General features: G+C 48.1%; 2 protein-coding genes across 3 annotated transcripts in view; one reads left to right on the top strand and one right to left on the bottom strand.

Moving 5' to 3' along the window:
• Positions 1–2910, top strand: part of LOC146199355 (uncharacterized) — a 47530-nt gene extending 44620 nt beyond the window's left edge. For both annotated transcript variants that reach the window (XM_084594806.1, XM_084594805.1), the window contains exon 5: positions 522–2910. In XM_084594806.1, coding sequence (XP_084450932.1) covers positions 522–977 — 456 coding nt within the window. In that variant the 3' untranslated portion in view covers positions 978–2910. The remainder of the gene's footprint in view (positions 1–521) is intronic.
• A 2897-nt stretch (positions 2911–5807) lies between these two features.
• On the bottom strand, positions 5808–15818 carry Fer2 (basic helix-loop-helix domain-containing Fer2). The gene is made up of 3 exons (XM_084592110.1): positions 15449–15818; positions 6547–6927; positions 5808–5932 (listed from the first exon to the last, which is right to left on the bottom strand). The coding sequence occupies exons 1-3, from the start codon at positions 15816–15818 to the stop codon at positions 5808–5810; spliced, it is 876 nt and encodes a 291-aa protein (XP_084448236.1).
• Positions 15819–16960: the final 1142 nt, after the last annotated feature.

Genomic DNA, 16960 nt, shown 5'->3' with positions numbered 1-16960 from the left:
TATATATTTTCTGAAACTCTTATGGTGTCTTCGGCTGACGGCACTCGTGGAGTCTTGTGTGCTCTCCTGCGTAGCCTCCGAGACTGTTATTTGTTTTGGAGGCTATCCTACGTTCCTACGAATGGTGTGTAGAGCTAGTGCTAACTAGAGACGCCGGCGCATGCTGCGAAAGGTTGCGATTTTGAGGGTGTTGGTTTGTCAGGCACTACACAGTGCTCCACGAGTGCCGTCAGCCGAAGACACTAGAAATAAAACCGGTGCCTGTTATGTTTGCCTATCGCAATATATTCACTGCGTTTCGGACTCCTGTCAAGCCAGACCAGTATATATAAGCCAACAATTATATTTGCGTTAAGAATGAGATAAAACAGCGTTTTGATTGTGTAAGGTAAAACATCACCCAGGCGCTAAGCACACCGCAGCATCCTTTAGATTCAACACGAGTGGCGTGGTAATGAAATCGCGAATTTCAATTCTCTCTGCATTTCAGCAGTGTCTTCTCGATGTTATAAACTGCGCAGGTCTTGGATCACGACGGCATCTTCCTGCGCGAGATTGGCACCCACGCGCAACCGGAGAACGCGTTCAACCGTTCGCGCAGCATGTTCCAGGAGCCGACGGGCGTGGCTGTGAGCGCCGACGGGCAGCGTGTGGTGGTGTGCGACTTCGGCAGCCATCGGGTGCACGTATTCTCCAGTGCCGGCGAGCACCTCTCCACGTTCGGCCAGAAGGGCGCCCTCAAGGGCCACTTCATGCACCCCGAGTGCGTGGCGGTGGACGCCCGGGGCTTCATCCTAGTCGGCGACAGTGGGAACGGCCGAGTGCAGATCTGCCGCCCCGACGGACGCCACGTGCGCACATTCGGCAACAAGGGCTCCAGCAGCGGACAGTTCAGCTGGATATCGGGCATCGCCGTCACGGCCCAGAACGAGGTGGTCGTGTGCGACTTCAAAAACCACTCGGTACAGGTCTTCTGAAAAAGCGGCCTGCCGCGGTCCCCTTCCGAATATACGCGGCGTTCCTGTCGCTTCCCAATACGGTTCCTCTTCTGTAGCGCGCACTTTAATCAGCCTGCTTTTATACCCTTGCGGTCTCGTGTACTGCATGGCTAGGCTATAAGATCGCGTGACACGTGTGGCATTAATAAGCGCGTGCACTCCGGTTGGCGCGGAAAGTTTCGCGTCCTGTGCAGCGCACAACGTGCGGTGTACGCAGCGTCACCCTGCTCTTCAGCGTCACGTACACAAGCGCTTGCCTAATTAATTTACTTTTATAGATGGCTGAGGGGGCCATAAACGACGCAGCTGGCAAGCTGCCTGCTTAAGCCTTTTCTTTCAGCATTTACATAGCGCCTGCGTACGTTTAACAACGCTTACAAACGCTTTTTAAGTGCGTCGCATGATCTTCCGCAATAGCGACACGACGTGTCGGGCACGGTGCAATATGCGGAACCTCTGAAACGAGAGAAATCGTAACCTGTTCCTAGTGCGACAACTTAGCTATTACAGACAATCTAGAATGTTGAAGACGCGACGTTTCTCCTTTTTTAGTACCACCCCCTTTCCATCTTGCAGGAGAAGAAAAAAATGAAGTCCACCTTCTCAAGATGAAACAGTTATGGGTGTATTTATATCTCCATTGTAAATTACTGGAGCTTACATCCACTACATCTTCGCAAACTGGAAAGAGGTCATATCTCTGAGCAACTGACATCAGCTGGACAGGCTTTTTTTGATAGCACTCGAAACGAGTTGGAATTTGGGCTTCTGGTTGAATGACAGTTTTGTTTCTTCTTTGCTAGCCGCTACCAGTGCCCTGTTTAACAGTTCGGACTCCTCAGCCTTGTGCGGCCCCGCATAAATGCACGGCAAGCGCTTTTATCTTTGTTGTTGGCTCGCATTAGCGCTCCCCAGACAGTGCTAACTATACCGCACTATGACCGGCTGAACTTTTCTTCGCGCCACCTTATGTTTCTTTCCCTCGTTTTTTTTTTTTTTCTCTCTGTCTCTTGCATTAAGTAACCCACCATGCACTGTGCCTGGTTGACCTCCACCTCCCAGCCATTGCTTTCTTCTGTTTCCTCCTTGTTCTTTGAGGCCAACAATTGGCCTAAGGTCACAGCATACAGACAGATAGATCGGTTGCACAAGAAGCCGCTGTCGTTGCTGCCTGCCAACCGTATATAGCGAAATAAAAAAAACATACTATGTCCCTAAATATTTTATTAGTTACCTGCTTTTCCAGCCATTGCTCTCCTCTGTCTTCCTCTCGCTTCTTCAAGGCCAGCTAGTGGTCTTACGCGTCGCCGCATATACAGGTAGATTCGGTAGGCAAAAATCAGAGCTCTCCTACCTGACAATTCTATAGCCAAACAAAACAAAGGAAAAAAAAAAACAAAACAAAACATGCGCTATATTCACAAGTTTATACTTTAGCCCTCGGCTTCACGCTTGCGAACCCGCTGCCAGTAAAAGAATGGCTATTGCAGTATACGTGACTGTATAAAAAGGAAATTAAAGAATGGCGGCGAGAGAGAAGCCGCATGAAGTGTCGCTGGTGTTGTGGTAAGTGAAGTGTTTTGGTGTGCGATTATGGCCATACCTTTGGTCGCGGTAGGCATGTAACTTTCGCTGCTTCTGCAACGCCAAGGATTGCTTGCATTGTGTTTCGATGTCTTGCCTGCAGCAAGCTTGCAAAAAGTTTGTACCAACTTGCTGAGCTGCTTTGTATATAATGGCGGAGAATGGAAAAGCCTCCATGGCGCTGTGACAATGTCGCCAAACTGTGGTTCATATTTGTGTGTGTGTGCGCTTGGGACAGTACTGTGGCGAAGGTGAGTGAGCTGTACGCGTTATTAGAAACGACTTCTGCGTGTTTCTGTATGAAAATAAAGTTCAGTTGATGTTTTCATCCTACTTTCTGCTTATTTTCCTCTGAACTCTTTTATGCATTTGCTTCGTAGTTTATAAACTTCATAGTGATGAAGCGTTCAAGTTCAGCGAGCAGGCTTACAGTGGCTGCATGCATATATCTGTCCTCTCTGCAAAAATTTCGAATCAGCTAAAGGTGTCGTTTACGAAAAAGCAATTTAAACCGAAGAATTCTCTGCTTTGCAAAAAGAGAGAGAGAGAGTAAATTAATGAGAAGAAAGGTGTAGAGGTCGGCCGGCTGTAAAGAGACCCTGACCGGCTACTACACACCGGGAAAGGGGGTAAGAGGAAGTTAAAGAAACTGCTTGTCTGGAAAGGATGGTTGTCTGAATCTCTGGCAAAATAATGGCAGGTAGAGGAAATTCGAATTTGCTTTTTCAGTCTCATTGGCAGGTAGAGGAAATTCGAATTTGCTTTTTCAGTCTCATTGGATTTTTACTTCTTGATGGGACAAGTGATCCGGAGCAATTGGTGATCGTCCATGTAGATAGCATGACAAAATAAGAAGCACACCAGACAACAACGAAGGACGTGTGTAAGCGTTTTTCCTGTTTTTATTATGCGTTGTTTAATTTCATTATCAAATCGAATCAATTTTATTTTCAGATTAGGTGCCCACCTGGCGCTTTGAATGAGTTTTAGGGAAAACATGAAAATACTTGGAACCCAGTTCTACGTATTTAATTTTACAAAGGGCGCACTGAATGACACTGCACACACTTTGATTAACAGAAAAGTATCAGGAACAGCTTTTTATTTTTTTTTGCGATATTCACAAAAATAAGCACATAAACAAACTATGTACAGTGCAACAAAATACAAACGTTTTTTTCGGCAGACAACCGTGAACGTTGCATTTTCTCATTAAACGTTCAGCAGGAATGACTAGAGTGCCAGTTCTCGCGCGACGCTCGCGATATAGAGGAAACGGCTTGTAAATCAAATCGTTCATCATATGTGTCAAGATAAATTTATGCAGTGACTACTTTTAATAGTCATATCACAAAAGAGATCGGCTTCGATTGAAGACATGCTTAACTTTAACGTTCGTCACACTTGTCATTTTATTTTTGTGATTCAAGAGCCATGTTTTGCTGAAAATATGTTTGGTGCGAAGTTAGGACGCCGAAGTCCATTACTTCGGGGATGTCTGGTTTGTTGAGTCAGAGCAAGATTTTTGTCGGTGACAATAAAGCTGCGCTTAGGAACATCCAAAGTGTCAGAATGGTTTGTGGTACTTGGCTAACCTTGCCTCGCTGGCATGTTAAAAAAGAAAAAAACCTAAACCTAAAACCTAAAGCCTAAACCTGGTGACATGTGTCTCATGTTTCTATCGGACAGTGGCCAGCCTGCAGCAGGCGATGTTCTTCCCTTTCGTGTAGCAGTTCGAACGCATATGGCCACTCCAAGATACGTGTGACGACTGCACCGACATGTGGGAATGTTGGCCGTGTGTGAAGGAGCTGGTCGGCTAGAAGAATGTTTTGAGGTTTCGTTTCTCAGCTGGAAATATAAGATTGTACTGTTTGTGTGGTTGTCTCTTGGGGCAACAACCCCGTGCGTACGAGTTGGAACCAAGAATTTAAAACGGGCGAAGCTAATTGCAGACCATTTCCAACACATGTAGCATGGGTGCCGTACTCAACCGAAGTAAGAGTTCACCTCATGATGCCTAAAATCATACCTAGAAATGTTTGTTTTATCTAAGTCATGCTTGTTATTAAAAAAAATAGAACAAAAGCTTTTCTGGAGGAGTCGACAACATATTCAAACGCGTTGCAGACTTCAAGAGCTACTGACTAGTAAAAATATAAAATGGAGAATTCGCTTTAACCACGCGCATTGTAGCCGCGTGCGAAATAGTGAAAAATCTGTGGCAAATCTATTATCAATTAACTCAATAACTTATGAACAGACTAGAACACCCCAGAGAAAGTTACACGTTCATGATAAAACGTAGCTGACTAGTAAGAAGGAATCCGTGCTCCTAAAATGCACTTTTTTGTAGTCACGCAGATAAAGGAACAGTTTTCGGAACATCTGCACGTTTCAATGAGTGCACGGTTGACCATGGCGAAATGGTGATATGGTGCTTTTTCCACTTTCAGGCTAAGCAATGCTCTTTGATGCAAAAACACTGGCTTTTGAAAACTAGTCTTGCTCGCTTTAAGCCCGGCAGAAATATTCGACTCACTGGCAACTTTTACAACTTAACGAGGAAAACAATAATGTAAATAAAAAAAAGAAAATCTGTTCTGACTGTTCGTATTTATAAACAGAGTAAATTCAACAGCTGTTGCCACTATATCGAAACTTTTTATACCTGGTTCATTAATAGCCTGAAGTGGTACCTTCATTTTATCTTTGCCACGAACACCGAGGATGACAATTTCGCTTTAGTAATGCGCCATTACGCTTCTTCGAAGTCTCGAGCGTCTCCTCTTCCCGAACGCTCAAGCTATAACAGATCGTTTTTGTCGTGGAGACCTAGGTGTCACCGCTGGCCGTTCAGCATTGACTACTAAGCGCGCAACGTCTCTATCACGCAGCACACCATAACCCGCGAAGCAGTAAATAGAAGTCTGAGAAAACCTCCGTACAGGGATGCTTACTTCGCCTACTCTCAACGCGCACGCAAATGCAGCACGAGAGGACACAGTCCTCCGCTGGATCGTCACTACTTGAAGTCCTTGGGTCTCTGCGCGCGTCCGAGGCGACGGCTACACGGGTCCACTGTCGCGACGGGTGATCAGGAGACGCGGGTGCTGGGAACTGTCGAGACGCGCGGCGGCAGTCACCCGAGGCTGCGGCGGGAGGGGCAGCAGCAGTCAGCGAGGCGCGGACACTCGGCGGCTAAACCGCAAGATGGCACGATCATCACTGGGTTCCGTTGTGGCAGCCGATGGTGTCTGCGGTCAGGGTGAGGGTGGTGAGAACGCTCCTCCGGTTCGGGTTGACGCCCAGGTTCTCCCAGTTGATCCAGGACAGGCGCGCTGTCAGATCTGCACGCAAGGATGGCAGGGATCGCGGTTGGCGGTTGTCCTAGTCGTTCCCTTCTATTTTCTACTGAAAATGGTAGTGCATTAGGCTCGTCGCTCAAAAGTTCGGAGTGGCGGAACAAGCTTTCTTTATTGCAAGGTAGTGTGCGAAGGAGCTGCGTATAAATGTATCTGATGCGAATGGCGTATGAAGCCGAAAACGGCCACGACAGTTTCTGAGACTCAAAACTTTAGAATCGCGGAACCCACAGTGATCTATCGTTCTGCCAGTGAGTCATCTCTGGGGAAATTCAAGCATGCTTCTAGACGAGAGGGCTAACGAATACACGAATACACCCTGTAGGTATACATACAGGCCTCGTGCAACTATCTGTTTAAATCCTGAAAAGAACGCCAACTCACAAGATGAATTCGGTATACATATTACCGTCGTGAACAGACTGATGACTCGCAAATTACTGTTAATTTGCGAGCATGTTCTTGTGTATTCTGTTGCATGCATGTTTCTAGCCAGAGTTAACATCTAGACGATAGTGTCGGTGGAAAGCAGGTGTAAATTTGGTCACTGCGAAAACCACATCTCAGATGCAGCGCTGATGCAGGGCAGGGGTGCTCACCTGAGGTGTTCCACTCGGCTGCATGCTCCCCCTTGAGCTCTCCCCGGAGGCACTTTTCGATGTGCGTCAGGGGGTCGTACTGGGAGACGAGCACCTCGCGCAGCAGGGCGATGTACGCGATGGCCAGCCGCAGCGTGTCGATCTTGGACAGGCGCTTCTCGAACGGGAACGTGGGCACGTGGCAGCGCAGCTCCTCGAACGCCGTGTTGATGCTCATCATGCGCTTCCGCTCCCGGATGTTGGCCGCCCGGCGCTGCACCTTGTACGGACCCGCGAACGGCGGCGCGCCCGAAGCCAGCGGGCCTCCGCCGCCGATGGGGCCGCCGCCGCTACCGTACTCGTAGCAGAAGCCGTCCGGCGGTGGGGCCCCCGCGCCACCGCCTGCACGCCCGAACCCGGGTGTGAATGAACGCACGCTGGTGGGTGGCCGCCATTCTTAGTGAACGAAATACTTCAACCACGTAGCGATATTATTCAAATATCGAGGCGGGTGATTTTTAAAAACATTTTCAGATGTTCAGTGCAGAACTACTGTTATTTATTTTTGAAACTACCAGAGAGAGACAGGGAGAGGGAGATCGCTGCGGTCTGTGCTTGTGGATTATATACAGCAAGACAGGAATTATATGGTACCAGGAAAGATTAAAACGCAGGTCAAGGAACTAAGCTGTCAACAGAAAAACAAACACTCCTCTAGGAGGAGAAATACAATAGAGATTCTTAGACGCAACCCAAACATTCAGAGGCCCTGCGTTGGATACATATCCATGTCGGGATCGAGAGAAGTGAGTTGGTTCATAAACGCCCAAACGAAATTAACGTCCACTACCCTCGATTCCCTGGCCTAATACGCCGGGGGAAGGAGCCGCAACATACAAGCACTAAATAACGGACGCTACCAGAACGTAGCGCAAAATAGCACAGTCTTGCCCCAACCGTCTCAACATGGAAGAAGCATACGTACTGCAAAAGATCGAAACTATACGCACTCTCCACCGTATACTTGTTCTGCCTATGCAACCTCGGACAGTCCAGAAATGGGGCAAGATAAAGAACACGTTCTATAATCATGCACTGCCATTACCTCTCTTCATTTCCCTTGTTCAGCCCCTCCTTACTGGGGAGCATGCTTTTACTTGGATTCTGCAGATAAAGAATGGGCCTTAGTAAAGCAAGCACTATCTTTTACTGGGCCCTCAGTTATAACTGTTGTTACCTGGCACTTAGCGTTGACATTCAACGTTTCTTTTTCTCGCCTTAGAAGCTATGAAAACGGGAAAAACAGCTGTGGAGGACCAGGTAACTACAGATTTGTTGAAGGACGGAGGGGATATCGTGCCAGAAAAAATGGCCACCCTTTAAACGCAAAGCGTGCTCCATCGAAAGTACCGGAATCGTGGATGAACGCTAAAATTATCTTGATTCATAAGAAAGGGGACGCTAAGGACTTGAAAAATTATGGACCGATCACCTTACTATACGTTACGCACAAAGTATTTACTAAGGTAATCGCTAACAGAATCAGAACAACCTTAGACTTCAACCAATCTAAAGATCAAGCCGGTTTTCGGAAAGGGTACTCTACTATCGATCATATCCACACTATCAACCAGATAATAGAAAAGTGCGCGGAATATAACCAGCCCCTATACATAGCATTCATTTGCTGTGAGAAAGCATATGACTCGGTCGAAACATAATTTTAAAGGATGCGCTGCTTAGATGCAGAGAATTAACGTCTATGTCAGTTTCTTTGACTCAGTTCTGTACGCCTAAGCAGCACACTTTCAAATTATGTTTTTCCAACGAGCCCAGTCCCAAGCTCTTCGGTCGAAGCCTCAGCAGTCACGCAGACATTGTGAGGTCAAGGTATAGGTGAGCTTTCCTGACCATCACCACCATCACATCATCTTTCAAATCCCAAGTAATCAATCGGCTCGATATCTCGGTGACCTCAGGTAATGATAAAACGGTAACGATGAAGCGAGCAGTGACGCTGAACGGCCGGTCGTTTTAGGCTCGCCGCCACGCCGGGCAGTTCGCACGAGCACGCCGCTGCTTTGAAGAGCTACATAATAAGAGGCAACCCTTTCATAATCCGCGGACAGATAAGGGTGAAACAGCAACCATTGAACGCATTCCTGCAATTAAATCAACCGGCGTTCAAAGAGTTGCGTGCGAACGAGGCTTTTGTAAAATTCCTCAGGTGGTGCGGTAGGCCTGTGTGTGTGTTCGGGTTTTTAATTAATGCAACCTATACTAATAAGACTTTCATGAAAGCAAGGAAGGCACAGTATTCTGCAATCTGTAATCAGCGCACTCTACACATTGAAATATAAACTCACAGTGCAGGAAGGACAAAACTTCAAGTACTCTTATTATAGGTAGGGCTTTCCTTGTCGAAGCTCTCGACGGAGCATTTTATAAACTAAAGCAGCTTTCACCAATAAAAACATGCATAAATTTATAGGCGTCCACGTGCACGTGGGTCATGGCGATATCTCTATGTAATATATAGAATGTGACTTTTAATAAAATGACTCGAAAAGGAAGGGAAAGATTTTCCCCAACCGCAGCATCATATAGGCTAAAATGGCAGTTGTTTCAGATGTATACCATTAACGGCATCTAAGGGGCTGATGGCATGGTGGGCAACATCACAGCAAACACGGACAGAAAGGAATAGCGGAACAGGGCAACGCAGCTCTCCATGTGTCGTTGTCCACCGCAAATAATATCAAATTGCCTACCCTTATTTGCTGATTATTGTTGATGCTACCGAAAATTAGCAAATTAAGGCTATTAAGTCTGCTCAAAGAAAGTATTGTTGTTACAAGGCGCACGTAAGATTTGGTGTTTACATCACGAAGACAAAGTACATAGGCTTGACTTCTTTGATGATTAGCTCCTTTGTCGAAGCTGTGTCAAAACTGCCGAAACAAGGCAAAGAAGGGAACGTCTCGATGATCGGATAACCTAAAAACAAGGTAAGACCAGTGTCATCCCCAATCGCTATAAAGTTTCGCATCATCTCAAGCACTTCGCTAGCAAGTAGAATGTGCTAGCGTTTCTTTCAGCCCCAAAAGAATCTGTGTTTACCGTGCTCGCAACAGCGTCAACTCCACTACTAACCATCGGAACCAGTTTGTGAACTATGAAAAGCCAGTGGCGTTATGCAGTTATCAGCATTTTCTTTGTAAAAAATGCACAGCTGCAGTAATTGCTACGCAAATACTCAAAACGGGATGCAATAAATAAATTAGAAGGCTCGAGATTACTGGAAAGTGAGATCAACATTTTCGCATATTGCGTTCGAATAGAGCGGCGCAAGTTACATGAATCAAGAATTTCAGAAAAACGATCGCTTGCAGCCGGGCGCTTATTATAATCATATGCATCCTAAAATTTAGCAAACACCGTAGTTTTTCGTTTAAGGAACCCTGAGTGACGCCTTCAGTGATCGGCTCGCAACAAAGTTCTGCTGCCGGTATACGAAAAGAGTAGTTTCCAAAATAAAATGCAACCTTCAAAAGAGCAAGCAAGGTTGTTCTTGCGAAATAACTTGTTGGGCAAACAAAGGAGCTGCATCCATAATTAGAAAAAAATAAACAAACACAGTGAGTGACTGGATCCCCGCTGGCGGTATGTAGCACTACTTCGCGGTTTTTTTCAACCAGTATAAAAGTCAGGTTTTCTAAGCCGTCTTCCACGCGAAGATCTGGGAGAAGTCGGTATGGTTGGAACAGTGCCGCTAACAGGAACGGCAGCGTCAACACTGTCTGTCACTTCCGACGAAACCATGGTGGCGGACTCACAGCTGTCTGTCACTTCAGGTGTAGCCTTGTCAGTGGAGTTGCAGCTGTCGGCTACATCAGGTGGTGCCAGATCTGGGAAACGAAAGAACGTGCTCCGCTGAAATCCGCCTACGTCGTCGGTAGTCAGACGCCTTCGCATGTGGTCGACATGGCTCCTTTGAAGTGGTCCTTTGAAGTGAGCTGAGATACCTCATAGGATGGCTTACCAAACCGTCTGGCAATGCTGGCAGCCAAGCACTTCGGTGAACTAGAGAAATTGCGAACAAACACAGGTTGTCCTGGCATGTAGACTGGAGCGGATAGGCTCTCGCATTCCTCAACATTCGCATTTGTTGGATGAGTCAAATTAAACCCTGTCCTAAGCTCACGTCCAAACGTCAGCTGGGCTGGCGTCTGACGAGTTGTCGCATGAACATTCGTGTGTTGTGGAAACAGGAACCTTGACTGTCGACAGGCAATACTTCTCTTATGCAATTTGCGAAGCGCGACTCTATTCTCTTGAACCATTTTCTCGGCTTGTTCGTTGGTATCAGGGTGGAATTGCGGGCTTGTGACATGTCGTATGCCGTTCCACTGCCAAAATTCCTTAGCTTCAGTAGATGTAAACGACGAGCCGTTGTCATTGACGACCATCTCTGGAATGCCAAATGTGGCAAACATAGAACGAAACTTCTGGATGACCGTAGCTGAGGCTAAATTTCGTACGTGGCAAACTTCAAGCCATTTCGTGATAGCGTCCACCACGATGACATGACAGTTCCCGTTGACTGGACCTGCAAAATCCAGGTGAAGAACTGACAAGGGAGTTCCAGGTCTCGTCCATGCTGGCATAGAGGCCACGGGTCTAGCTGACATAAATGATATCCAGCCACACACTCTTAGATGGTATCGTCAAGCCGTGGCCACCACCAATGACTGCGTGTAGCTTGTTTCATAGTTGTCATTCCTCGATGACCGTCTGTAGTAGACGGAAGGCCGCATCCCGGAGACCAGAAGATATGGCCACTCGAGAACACATGCCTTGTGTGTTGAAAGCTCAGACATACGCGCCTTGTGCGGAGCAAAATCTGGTCTAACCCACGCTGTCTAGTCACCGGCATGAAGACTGCGATATACGAGGGCCAGGACAGGGTCGGTCCTAGTAAAATTCTACATTAGCAACCGTTAACGGAGCTAATTGTTCTGCCACAATCGTAAGCATCTCCAGGAGCCGTAGGCTCGCCTTCGGTGCTAGGCAGCGGCAGGCTGCTCAAAGCGTCGGCGTTTGGTGCTTCACTCGAGGTAGATATACCAACTTGTAGTTATAAGCGCCCATTAAGAGGCACTATCACAGCATCCTAGGAGAGAGGATGGCCGGAATTTGACGATCTGGTCCCGTTATCCCCAAAAGCGGCTGGTGTTCCGTGCAAATTACAATCTTCCGTACAGCGACATTCTATTGGAAGTAGTCATAGCGTAGACTATTGCAAGTCCCTCCTTGTCAAGTTGTGAGTAATTACTTTCTGTCTTGTCTATATGTTCTGGATGCATAGTCCACTAGAACCTCTTTTCCATGATTGTCTGGCTGGGCGAGAACTGCACCAAGCCCTTATGGTGACACGTCATAGGAGAGAAAAATGAGCTTGTTCTCGTCATAGTGTTGTAGAATGGAAGCGGAAATAAGAACTTCCTTCAGTTTGTCAAAAGCCAACTGGCGTTCGGAAGTCCAATTCCAACTGACTCCCCTATCGAGTAGCCGGTGCAGACTGTCAGCAATCGTAGCACGGTACTTGATAAACCGGCCGTAGAACACGAGTAATCCCAAGAACGCTTGCAGCTCATTATTTTTAGCTCGAACCTTCTCTTTGGTCGATCGCACATCCTTGACGGTGATCCGGAACCCTAGGTACTCAAGCTTAGATACAACGAACAAGCACTTCGCTTTGTTGTCTTTCAATTCAGCCTATATTAGACGTTTCCATACCAAGGCAAGTCGCTGAAAACGTTCAGTTTCTGTTGAACCAATGATGAGAATATCGTCCAAGTATGCAACGACACCATCCAAACCAGCTAGATAATATCCATGAACTGATGAAAAATCAGTGGTGAAACAGAAACACTGAACGGCAGGCGTTTCACCTTGAAAAGTCCCTTGATCATAGTGATAGCCAGTACCTAGCTCTGCTGTGGTATCACCCACACGCAATTGTTGATATACCTGTGTAAGGTCTATCTTCGTAAAGATCTTACCTCCATCACCTGGGAAATACCGTCCAAGGAGAGTTGCATGGCGAAAGTCGGTATGACGTTAGTGGATAGGTTGTTCAAAGTATACAGAAGTCCCTCAGCAGCGTATTGATTATCGTGGGGCTTCACTTGATGGGCGTGCTGCTTGAAAGTGTTCCGCTTCGCTATGCAAGCCTTTTCCCTGTGTGCTTTCTTCTGGCAGTATTTACACGTTACGCTCTTCATACGACACGCAGAAGTCCCGTGCTTCCCGGAGCAACGAAAGCAGGCTGAAGTGCGCTTTGACTTGCCAGGGCGGAGGGGGGCTACGACGGGCTGGTTCGTCTGCTGAACCATCACTTTGACAACAAGCCGTCAGAGTTTGCCGGACGCCACAAATCCTACACACGTGACCAGCTGTCACCTGAGACTGTTTCGCAATGCGTCACGAAATTGAAGCGAATCGCCAAGGAATGCAACTTTGGCGCAAGCACTGGGTCCTCTCCGCGGCGTCTGACACGTCACCATCCACTTCGACCGTTGCGGGTCGCTCAAGCTCGACGTCAACCACACTTCCACTCGAAGTGATGCTTCGAGACTGACTGGTGTGCGTACAGCGTTCAAGACTTGATCCTGCAGCAGCGGTTTCTCAGCGAGAAGGATATCACCTTTTAAAGGGCGTTGAACTTGGCGTTAGCGGCGGAGTCAGTACGGCATCAAAAGGCTGAACTCCGAGCGCCATCAGCTGATTTCGCACAGGTTCTAGCGACGAACCGCAGATATGGTAGGCGAACTCAAAACGACTTTTCCGGCAGCATGGGTAACATCAGGATTGATGAGTTTGAGGAAGGCTTCGACTAGTCATCGTGGCTCTAATGTCTATTCAATTTCGAGGCTAACGACGTTACTGCTCCAGCGAGGAAGCGGGCGCTGCTCCTTAGTCAATGCGGTGAGCGCACGGTATCATCCGTGCTTTGCTACTACCCAAACGCCCAGCGGGACCCCTGGCGGGATATAACACTGAGTTCGCTGAAGGTAGCAATATTATGAACTATCATAAACCTATCAAGTCTTTCATAACGAATTACGAAAAGCGAGACTATAGAGTTCTACACAGCTTTAGGAAAGTACTTGTCTTTGCTTCTTTATACAGGCAGATCGACAATCACTGTTGTACCACACTGGATCTTGAAGTAATAATTTTCATAAACTGAATGGGAGCCAAATAAGCACGAGAAGAGTCTACGCATGAAAGGCTGTAGTGCTTAATAGAAACACAACCAATTACTACTGTAAACACAAGAGTTGCAGAAATGAGCATGTCGCTTCAGACAATAGAATACAAAGGCAAGAACAACACCTTCAGGGCAGATTGCAGCGAGAAATTGAAGAAACCGTTAGCTCCAGAATATATAGCAGTGCGTAATGTGGCGCATCAAATGGATAATTTTCCGTAAGTTTTTCGTTGCAGAGCAGTCAAATTATTCACATCCTTGAAGCCTATATAGTCACATCCCCTAACTGCATACCCGCGCTCTCTAAAGCTGTTTACGCTTTTCACGAATGAATATGTAGTTAGCGAACAGGCTGGAGAGCTTATAAGCAGTGACACGGCAAAGAGAGAGCAGCTATTGACATGTGAATTAGCCATGCTCCATAGTAAATTAAGGACATTCAGACATTCAGAATGTTGGGAGGAAACAAAAGAGAAATAGTTTTCGTATCAAGACTGACCCTTAAGCACTGAGAAATTGTACCCACTGCTAGACGGCGGCAAGTATTTTCTGTATTGGTGCAACCTGGGCTAAGCCGAAACTAGTAATGGAAAAATTGAAGCGGTGACTGGCATGGCCATCATGACACGACCATCATGCGAATACATTAAGCCGGGACCCCAGTTCACGTAAACACGTTTGAAGTTTCTAGAGGTTTTCATATCAAAATAACACATGCGTAACATAACTGACCCGAGCTAATAACTAGCTGAAATTTGAAATTTGCACACACAAGTTAAGGTGTACATTACATGCTTGATTGGATGGTGCCGAAGAGTCCAGAGACGCGCTATTGGCCAATTATAGCCACCGGTCGCAACAGCTGAGGAAAAAAAAAGTGGAGCTTTATAGGGTCGATGAAGAAATTAGAGAACAAGAAGTACTGACGGAAGATGACAACGCATCATTTTTATGGGGTCATATGAAAATGCGTGACCATGATAGAAATGACGAACGCATATATTTCCATGACGCCTTTACAAAGAACTATAGCGAAGCACGAGACCATCGAAGATGATCACCACGTCAGGTCTAATGCTGTCAGTTACCAAGCCTAACAACAACCTGGAGACCCACACGTCAAATCAATATTGCACCCATTATAACTGCTAAAACTTGCTCAAACTTGTGCTCAGTGCAAGATAACACACGTGCAAAGTGTTCGCAGTTTCAGTCCGTGCAGCCAACCCAAGAGAAAAAGCATCAAAAACCAAAACGACAAAACTGCGGAATATCAAATGAGGTAGCCCGTTCACTTCGATCAGCAATAGAAAGAACAGTCTTACTTCTAACGAACCATGTTCAAGTCAGTTCAACCAAAGAAGAACAGTATTTAGCTGAAGAGGAGGATGGCGTCATTGGGAGTTCAAAGCTTTCGATCAGTTATGACCGAAACACAACCAAACACAACACGTAAAATCTAGGGACGATGCCGGCAAAAATGGTGCAGGACATTCTCAAGCAATCACGGAGCATGGCACTTTATGAGAACAATGCTCCTCGCTGAGCTTAGAAAGCAGCTAGAGGCTCAAGTCAGTGGGTGGGGCAAGGGGGGGGGGGGGGGCGCTGCTCTAAAAGTGAGATGGCTGCACCCTATGGACAACTCACCGGCGAGGCAGGTCGGGTAGGGCAGGGACTGCGGCAGCGGCCCACCGGCTCCGGCCCGGGCGGCGAACTCGCACGCGGGCCTCTGGAGCTCGGCCGAAGATGGTGATCCGGGCGAGTCCCTTCCTCCAGCCGCGTCTTCCAGGCGCATCGGGTGCGGCGGCGCAGGCGTCGTGCCTCCGGCGCCCGCGGCCGAAGAGCTGGACGCGCCGCCGGACGATGCAACGCACGGGAACCCGGCCAGTTCCTCGTAGGCCGGATACTCAGCCGCGCCGAAGTCCTCCGGGCTGAAGTGATGAGGTTGACCGGGGGCCCGGTGGTGCCTGTAGTGCTGGGGCGCGAGCTGCAGCTGCGGCGCCTGGGACTGTGACATGGCCGCACGCTGTCCGCGATCCCTTTTTATACGGCCGGTGTCAGAGGCAGCGGCCGCAGCGTCAGCCGGCGCTGAAGAGACCGCACCAGCGCGGCGAGGGAAGCCGGGCGCATAGAAAGAAGCAGCATCCGCCGCTGCTGCAAGCGACAAGTCCAATTTCTGGACGCGAGCGCGGGCGCCCGCCGCCGCGCTCGGGAAGCTGGGACGGGGCCTCCTCCCGAAAAAAAGCGCGTGCGTGCGTGCGCGCGCCTGAGGTCGCCTCCTCTTTCCCGCGAGGTCTTCTCTTCGCTTCCTTTCTTCCCGTCCCGGACCTCGACGACTCTCCTGTTCGCCCGGAGCTGTTCTTGCGCGAGCACGGTCTTCCTGGCGGAAATAAAAGGGGGAGTCGTCGACACGGGGCGAACCGAACTGACGTGGCGCTGCTAAAGTACAGAAAGGGCCAAAGCGCACAACCGCCGCAGGCACGCGCTAGCGCGCGCCTCCAAGCTCAGACCGAGCGAGGCCGAGTCGGTCCTGGTTCCGGCACTCGCGGTTATTGAAAAGTCTGCTCTTGGCAGATCCCTCCTACGCTTTGAATTTCTCGAGTTGCTCCTTCGGTCTTCGTGCTCGTATATTTTTGTCCCTTGCCGCTTCTACCCTCCCCTTGCTGCGCACTGCTGGAGTCCTTCCTCTCTTCTTCGATCCTTCTCTTCTTTTTTGCTTTTCAAGCGAATAGCTGCCTTTGTCGCTCGCTGCATGCAGGATGGCGAGGACGGTACCAGGGGAACAAGCGAGAGCGTACTAGGTACAAACTTTAAGCTTAAAAAGCGACGTCGACGAAGCAAGCTCCTCGAAGAAAGCGGAAAAAAATGAACAAAAAGAAGGACCTGAGCTGGCAACGCTAAAAAGCAACTATGCAAATTGATTGGTGGCCTGGTTGTGAAGGGAACAACGAAAAAGCGCGCACGACAGGGGCAGCCCGCGACGAGAAATTAAAATGGGAACCAGGGATGGAAAAGTAAGAAGAGAAGGAAGAAAGAAAAAAAGGATGCGAAGAATGGAGAAAGCAATTCTCCGGCTACTTAGACCAAAGCGAAAGAGGAAAGCAAGGCGATGAAAAGGAGCTAAGGAGTGAAAGGGAAACGGACGCTTCTCCGCCGATG

Source organism: Amblyomma maculatum, chromosome 2 (genome assembly GCF_055883805.1).
Source record: "Amblyomma maculatum isolate TAMU_Amacu chromosome 2, ASM5588380v1, whole genome shotgun sequence".
Lineage (NCBI taxonomy): Eukaryota > Metazoa > Arthropoda > Arachnida > Ixodida > Ixodidae > Amblyomma > Amblyomma maculatum.
The sequence above is the reverse complement of the archived record's forward strand: the minus strand, read 5'-3'. Positions and strand labels throughout refer to the sequence as shown.

What these genes read in the sequence shown, in the direction of transcription:
- Fer2 (XM_084592110.1), bottom strand. Translation starts at nt 15,818, where the DNA reads ATGTCACAGTCCCAGGCGCCGCAGCTGCAGCTCGCGCCCCAGCACTAC. An exon ending in CTACCCGACCTGCCTCGCCG is followed by an intron (nt 6,928 to 15,448) that starts GTGAGTTGTCCA and finishes TCGGGCGTGCAG; the next exon opens with GCGGTGGCGCGGGGGCCCCA. An exon ending in AGCCGAGTGGAACACCTCAG is followed by an intron (nt 5,933 to 6,546) that starts GTGAGCACCCCT and finishes CCTTGCGTGCAG; the next exon opens with ATCTGACAGCGCGCCTGTCC.